General features: G+C 33.4%; 1 protein-coding gene across 2 annotated transcripts; it reads right to left on the bottom strand.

Annotated features, from left to right (window-relative positions):
- Nucleotide 1: 1 nt before the first annotated feature.
- On the bottom strand, nucleotides 2–2147 carry LOC136063493 (uncharacterized). 2 transcript variants are annotated; one of them, XM_065763983.1, is made up of 2 exons: nucleotides 1876–2147; nucleotides 2–362 (listed from the first exon to the last, which is right to left on the bottom strand). In XM_065763983.1, exon 2 carries the CDS (start codon nucleotides 338–340, stop codon nucleotides 2–4), a length of 339 nt encoding a protein of 112 aa, XP_065620055.1. In that variant the 5' UTR covers nucleotides 341–362; nucleotides 1876–2147. The 2 variants fall into 2 exon arrangements, with proteins under 2 accessions (XP_065620055.1, XP_065620054.1); XM_065763982.1 differs by having other exon boundaries at nucleotides 2–368; nucleotides 1876–2145.
- Nucleotides 2148–8779: the final 6632 nt, after the last annotated feature.

Genomic DNA, 8779 nt, shown 5'->3' on the forward strand with positions numbered 1-8779 from the left:
TCTATAATTTTAGCAGAGACAATTGCTCTTCAATAGAACAACCCACATGACAAGACGAACGACAGGAGGAAGGAATGAGAATAAGACCAAGGCACCGCTGTTCCATTGGAGAAGCAGAGGAGCGTCGTGTGCTACGGTACTCCACAGCATCTTGGAGAATGATGTTTCCTTGCTTGTCTATGCAGTGGAAGGTGCCCAAGAAAAATCTTCCATCTCTAATTCCCACCAACATTCGGCGAAACAGCAGTTTCCTTACTCGAGCTACAAGATCTGAACTGTTTGAGTTTGGCCCATCAGAACTCTCCGCCTGAATCAAGGATTTCTCTTGCTCTAGTTCCATAACTGTGCACTTGAATCTATAACTATTTCTGACAAATAAACAGAAAAAGAAATTGTAACTCTGTTGCTTGCTGATAAGCCAAGTTAATTAACTAAATAAAAACAAGCTTAAGCTTGTTTCACAAAATCACTACTGGTAATGTCCAGCCCTGTGAACTACTTTCATGGAAAGTTACAAAATACTCAATCGACAAGTTCTATTAGTGACTAGGATTATTGAAGAAAGAAAGGTTCCCCTTTCTAATATTTAAGAAACAGATTTTTATATTTTGCTCATCATAAACCATCCTTACAGCATGAGAAGTAAAAATTAAGTGTCAATTTAAAAATAAGTGCCAACCAATAAAATATTCATAAGAGATATAGTGGCTGATAGAAGCTGAATAAATGTTGGCCTACAGAAATAAGGCCCACCAAGAGGCTGCATGAGAATCAGCTAGGCTGAAGCCGCTGAAGTAGTATTATATCAAAAAAGGAAGATTTGATTTTCAATTCAACAAAGATATATATTGCCTTCATTTTATCAACCACTTACAGGAGACAAGGGAATAGGGAATTCCTTGAGAGATTCCAATTATATAGAGGACTGCCAATGTGTATGCAAAAAGCCATTGAACCCCAAGTAGCATAAATTAAATCAGGTAAGAATGACTAACTCAGTAGCGGAGGTAGTAAAGTTGTTGGCATGTAGAAAAGGCAGTGGTACGCATCATAGAGCAAGAATTGGCATGTATTTCCCTTTTGGCAAGAACATAATGCTCTGGTGCCAGGGGACTTTTTAGTGATCAAGTTGCTGTTTCTATTTCTTACACCCCTTTATGAGTGAAGTAGTATCCCCTTTTCTTCATTGACTTTTGTATCATTTTAAACTCTAGATTTTGGTCCTAATTTTTTTTTTTTTTTTTTCATTTAATCTTTCTTATGGAATTTCTCTTATTTACTTCCCATGTACTTGAGCAACACCTTTGCTGCACTTTTTGATGAATTCTATTACATCTACCAAAATAAATTAAGAAAGAAAGCATACCTAACTCCTCTGTAGACAGATATTTTGTTTAAATAACAATGGAGAATAAGAACGAGAAAATAAATTTCATACAGAACCCATAATACATTAAATCCTAGATTTTTACCTTTGGCATCTGAAAAAGAAATTCATTAAAAAAAAAAAAATTGACATTGGTTCTTATTTCAAGTCTAAACAGATAAATGAAAACATTGAATTTGAAGTAAATACATTAAAAAATAGAAAAGGAAATTGGAACGACAAACAGCTCAACAAGGCCAGTCTTTTGGTATCATCAAGGCAATCATGGCCTTACTTCACACAAGGATAAGGCCAGTTCAAAGTAGAATGGTGAGTGCGTCAATTAGACAAAACAGATGCTATAAATTCTTGAAAAATTCAAAATAAATTGCTATACTAGATCAGGTATTTTTTTTCATCGAGTATAATAGATTGGGTCTTAGCCCAGTACTTGCACCAGCAACAACAATCCAAAAAGGCTAAGAAAGATAATTATCAGTAAGTAGTACCGGAAGGAAGGAAGGAAAATTGGAGAGGATTTGGATTGATCCGGAGACTCTTGCCGTCAAACTGGCCCCAAAGAATCTATCTGGGATTGAACATAAAGCCTCCAAATCATTTGTCAAAGGCCGACGAGTTGAATCCAAAACACACAGGCTGGCAGCGGCGGAAGAGCAACTCTGGTAACGAGAAAGCACAGATTGATTGGGGCGAAGAAGATCACGTCTGGAATTGTTTCAAACGGAACGTGTGCCTAATGGCAAGTGTGGGAATGGCTGGTCCAAGGTTCTTTGAGGTGGACTCTTCGGTCGGCCAAGTTCCGAACCCGAAGCCCATTAACAATAATAATAATAAGCCCAGACAAAAACCTGTTTTTAAATGGCAGCCCAGACCATCCCAGCCCACTATCCCTTCCCTTTCGGCACAAAATCAGACCCACCCACACTCTCAGCCTTCCTCGCATGTTCCTCTCTCTCACCCAAATACTTCAACATCAACAATAGCTTCTTTGGTGGGCAGTGATAAAACTGATGTTGAGCCAACTCCGAGCCACATTGCACCGAGAAGCTTCTCTTAGTGATCAACAATTATGATGCTTCCGTGGATAAGTCCTTGTGTTTCAATGGTCATGTAGCCTTACAACGTGACATCCAAAGGATCATCCAGGAGCCTACAGACAACGTCATCAAGAAATAGGGGAATTCCGAGCAGTGGGTTCTTGAATTAAGAGATAGGAGGAGGGTGGTCATGTATATTGTTTCTAATAACTATATTCTCATCGTGACGATCTACATTGATAAGAGACATCGCAATTCTTAACCACCGTGTTCCACTTCAATACAAAGATTAGAAACACATGGCATCTAGTTTTAATGAATAATAGTTTTAAAACAAAATTATGCAGAAACTTTTACAGCAAAAAATTAAATCACCAAGAAAATGTTTTTTCTTTGATTCTAAAATTCAATCACATGTTATACAAGCATGATATTGAAGGCTGCTCTGATACCATTGTTGGAGAAATCTGGTTTTTGTATCTCATACAAAAACACACGCAGCGGAAGCAACAAAAACACGGATCTACTTTCAATCATGAAAGATAAACATGTAACCATGAATTTTAGAATCAAAGAATAGAAAGCGTACCTTGGTGCAGTGAATTTCAAAACCAAACTTGAGAATACCTTCAATCTTCATCTCAATTCCACATGGTGTCCAAGATGTGTGGTCTCTCAATCAGTCTTTTGTACATAAATTCTCAAAGAAAAATCCTTCTCCTTCTCCTTGTGGAGAAAAACTGATTTCTTTTTCTTTTCATCTTACGTACGTTAAACCATTCTTATAGTTTCTTTATTTGATAACACTTATTAAATAATGACTGATTATCTAATTGGGTTAGCCTTTTAGGCCTACCCAATTGGGCTTTAGTTTGTGGCTTGAGATGGGACCAAAGGGACCAATAAGACACTAGCTCCAATGGGCATTGGGCTTTTCCGTCAACTCTTGACAAGTCCAAAGTTACCATTAATTATATTCAATACTACTATAAGAATATAATTGCACTCTAGGCCTTATCTATAAATTATATCCCAAAACTTTATTATACATTCAACCCCTTCATTAAAATATTCGTAGTAATACAAAATCATTAATATTGACTGCCATTTTGAAGATTACTACATCTTAATCTTTGAGTACCCGGTTTAATCCTTTATGTTATTCATAATATATTTATGAAATCCAATTCCATAAATATATACTTTAGTAACTCTCTACTAAAGTGGTTGGGCCCAACTCTCTAAATAACCAAACTCATTAAATTTATCTCAAGGGAATATTTTATATTTCCGTTAAGAGATTATGAATTCCATCTTGAGAATATATGTTCCATCAACACTAAATGCGGCTGCCCAACATACTGAGGTTTTGACCATAACTTATAGATCTCACTCCTGATATATCAAAGCAACCTACATCTTATGATCAGGTCTATTATTCTCTCAGGATTTAGAGTTGATGTAAATAGAAGTCATGAGATTTATTATTCAATTGACAGTCTTTAGGAGAATAATAAATCTCACAGCGGTCCAGTTCAATATGTCTTAACTCTTAAAACATATTAACATACCAACTAGAAGTCTCCACTTCCATGATCAAGACAAATCATCTTAGTTGATATGTTATAGTCTTCGCAGATGAAATGCTCAATTTCATCACTGACTACGAACTAAAATTCTGAGTTTACAAAGAACTTGTAATTTATATCTTTCTGTGACTTTTCACATAAATCACATACTATGCATCTCATGGACTAAAATAATGTCCCACTAGTTCATAAATGGTCTCAAATAATTAAACAACTTAATTATTCATGACATGCCAATAAATTAGATTTTAGGGCACAAACCCTAACAATCTCCCACTTGCCCTCAAAGACAATTTACCACATATCCGACACTTATCTCCCTATAGAGTAATTCACAGTCACTCTAAGGCAAGGCTTGGAAACAAGTTTCAGCTAGATTTATTGCATAAATTATTTTTTCTACTACTACTTTTCACGTACTCATATCTTCTCTAATGAGATGATACTTACGCTTGATGTATATCTTCACCACCTAGGATGAGTACATATCTTGAAGTCCAACTTCATGAATCACAATCAAACTACAAGTCAGTATTTGTATATCCAGTAAATATCAAATCCTCACTTTTGTAGAAAAACATATAATCTCTCATTCTCCTAAGATATTTGAGTATATGCTTTACTCCCACTAAATTAAGTGATCTTTGATTCAATTGATATTTGCTTACCATGCCCACCGCAGAATAGATATTTAGCCTAGTATTTAGCATAGCATAAAGACTTCATATCGATTTGATATAAGGAATTGTCTTATATGCTTTTCCTTTTATATGTCTTTGGACTATAGTCCTATATAAAGGAACTTCAAACTTTAAAAGGAAAGAATCCTTTCTTAAAGTATTTCATGTTATACTTGGCTAGACACTAATCTATTTAAGCAGTTTAAGATAGATCCAACATCCTAATTTCTGAATTTTAACAAAGTTATAATTCTTAGGATGTGACTAGTCTTTCCCAAGTACTTTATATCAAAATGGACTAGACAACCAAAACTCTATTGATGACAATAACTCTACATCATACTAAATTATTAGAATGTCATCAACATGCATTAAGAAATTTATTATTCTATATAGCTTTTACACACTTAAGGCCTTACAATACTTGATCAAAATCAAACAATTTGTTTGCTTGATCAAATATGATATTTTATGATTTAGATGCTTGCTTTAGTCCATAAATGGACTTTAAGCAACTTGCATACTAAACACTACTGGTTCTTTGCTATAAACAAGTCTAGTTACATCATATAGATGTCTTCCTCAAGATTGCTACTAAAAGAAGTTTTCTTGATATCCATTGTCATATTTCATCCAAATAAAATATAATGGATGAGAGAATCTAGAAAGAGTCAAACTTGACTATCGGTGGAAAAATCTTTTTATAATCGAAACATTTCTTTTTGAATAAATCTTTTCGCCAGTAGTCTTGACTTTGAAGGTTTGCACCTTTAAATCTATCAATCTCATTTACTTGTAGACCTATTTGAAAACAATAGGCTTAATGCAATTAAGCACCTCTACAAGTTCTAAACTTTAAATAAAATCTAATTCTATTCTCATAACCTTGAATCAGTAATCCATATTCATATCATCTATTGTCTTTACGTAGGACCGATAATCAAATTCATATCCTTGTGGAATGACTTCAAAAGTTTATCCCAAAAGTATGAATTTATTTAGTAATCCTCCCACTACGATATTGTATCCGTGTATTAGCTATATATCTAGAATAATGTATTGTGGTGTATCTAATACAACCATCTCATTTTCAAATGTACTTTATAGTTGTCCTATAACAAATTTTGACATTTTTCTTCTAGAACAATCTACCTTTACTTTGAAAGAGCCCTATTCCTCCTTTATGTATGCACTAACTTAAAAAAGTCATTGGAACTTTATTCTTTTACAAAAAGGAACCCTAGATCATATTATCTTCTAAATAGAATTCATTGATTGTGAATATAACAAAATAATGGTTCTAAAAGCCCATCTTTCACCAATCTTGAATACCATTTAGATTAATAAGATCTAAACATAAGTGCCAAAACATACAAAACCAAAGGATGGAAACTTTCTCTTTAAAAAGTAAAACATATAAATTTCCATTTAGAAAACAATCATGGACAATGTTTAGCTTTACCAAAACAGAAACAATTTTCTTTTGGTCATGCTTTTGAGACTAATTTCCTTTTGGCAATTTCTAGGGCAACTAACTTGTCCAACTGTTTGGTATTATAATTCCTCTTCTTATCACCCTTACCTTTCAGTTTAGGCTAAGAATTTGAATTAAATCATATTGATCCTAGCCTTAACTTTTAGGATGTCTTCCGTTACGTGGAATTCACTAATCAATTCAGATAATATAAAAAGAATTTATTTTCAAAACAATCTGAATTGATCAAATGATTCTAACAAGGACTTGTGGATCATATCCAAATGAGATTAACATTTAATCTCAACATCCAAAAATTCCAGTTCATTTTAAAATAAAATATTTTCATAAAATGATATAGAATTGGAACTTCTTAAGTTTTTCTTAGCACTCAATGTGATTCATACCAAACATCTCATTTAGACTTAATATAAAGTCTAAGTTTAGTACTAACTCTTGCATCTCATGCAGTAGCACAATTGAGATAGAAGCCAATATAACATATTAGCATTTCAATGGAGATTATGATCATATCATAAGCTATCTTCCATAAATGCATCATGTATAGGAAATTATGACAATGCTGAATCAAAACATGAATATTTACTTCAGCTCCTTTAAGCACCATAACCAAAATTATTTCTTAGTTAATGTGATTCAACTAAAATAGTAGCTAGAGGACAAAATTTATGACAACTTTATATTGAGACTATGAACTTAAATACCAGGACATTATCATTTTGCATCCATAACCATATAATATGGAACCCGAAAACATACTATACTAGGTGCAACGACAACCTAATCCCGCAATTAATATTCCTCAACATAGAGTGAATACCAATCACTATGATCAGGCGAGAATTATTCTCTTTATTAATGCTATCATGGTAACTTTTACCAAACAAAAATAATTTGCCGCTCTTCCTTTGACCTCTAAGTATAATAGCAAGAACTCAGCATAAAAGATGCTATCAAACTTAGTCTAGTGTACACCATTGTCTAGAATCATGTGTAGCCACATTTCATCCCTTTAACAGGCTTATTTTGTAGTACCATGATAAAAACACCTTCCGCATGGAATACAAAGCTCGAGGCTAAGACAAGGTGTTTGATCAAATCACTATAAACTAGGAAATTCAATCTTGTAGTACCATGAAATAAACATCCTCCGCATGGAACGCAAGGCTCGAGGCCAAGACGAGATGTTTACCCCACACCACTATGAACCAACAATGGAGGCCGTGAGATCCAACCCTTGTATCTCTCTCCCACTAGAAATTTTAAAACAAGTGGATTCTCTTGAAATCATTGTGATCTAATCACAATTTTAACCCTACACATCAAGTGTGTTTAATTGTTTAAATTCAATGTGATATAACTATGTCACGTCACAATAGCGTAACGAACATTCACGCAATCACGAAGAAGTTTAACCTTGTAATCCGTGAAATAAATACCCTCCGCATGGAATGCAAGACTCGAAGTCAAGACAAGGTATTTATTCACATTACAATAAACTTAACAAAAGGGTTATTTCATCACTCCCACTCATTATTTGGGTTTTTCTTCAAATAATTGTGATCCCATCACAACTAATAACCTTGCACTTAATTAAAGTCTCTAATCTTATTAGAATCACTAACTAAAATGGAAGTCCTAAACTATTTAGAATTCCTTAAACACTAATGAATCAAAAATTAGCTATATAGAACTCTATCCTTAATTTACTAGATAAAGTATTCTAATCTTATTAGAAACTATATAACTTTAATTAGAATTTTAATCTCATTAAAAAACCTCTAATTAAAATAAATTAAGGACTATTAATCATTAAATGATTTAGTATCAAGAGTTCTATTAAACTAACATCTTTGATCTCATTAGGTCTTTTAGTTAGAACCATGTGTAATCTACTCACACATAAGCTTGCTCTTAAAAAACTTGAAAACACTTAGAAAAAATTCTAATTTTCTTTCTTTCGATCGATCGAATGTGCCTCTCGATCGATCGAAAAAATTAAAAAATTCGAACTTGACAACCTGACTTGTTCGATCGATACTCGATTGCCTCTCGATCGATCGAAAAACAAATTCGATCGATCGACTATCAATCGAAAATCAATCTACTTAAAAAGTCTAATCACTGTTTCACTCGATCGATCGAAAGTGATTTTCGATCGATCGAACCTCGTGAAACTCGAATTTCTAGAAATTTTCTAAGGCAGTTTTCTAGGGTTTTTCTTGAACAAACAACTAATCGTTTTTGACATCTTCATTGTTCTCTTCCAAAAACACTTTTTTGATTCTATCAACGAAGATTTTCAGATCAAACATTAGGGTTTTCAATATCAAGGTGAAGAACCCTAAAACATAAAAACTTAATCTCCAAAATAACATCACGCCTATATTAATATATGTAATCATAAACTGATTTCATAACCCAGACATGAATCTATACATATATTCTTTATCCAAGCGGTGCATTAAAGAAACTTACGCACATGACAGTTATTCCACTTACATTCAATAACTATAATCATGGCACCATATAACTAAGAAAACATCATGTGAAAATCTATAACATAGACTCATATACTCACATGAATCCAT

The sequence above is a fragment of the Quercus suber genome, unplaced genomic scaffold, assembly GCF_002906115.3.
Source record: "Quercus suber isolate HL8 unplaced genomic scaffold, Cork oak 2.0 scaffold_535, whole genome shotgun sequence".
Classification (NCBI taxonomy): Eukaryota; Viridiplantae; Streptophyta; class Magnoliopsida; order Fagales; family Fagaceae; genus Quercus; species Quercus suber.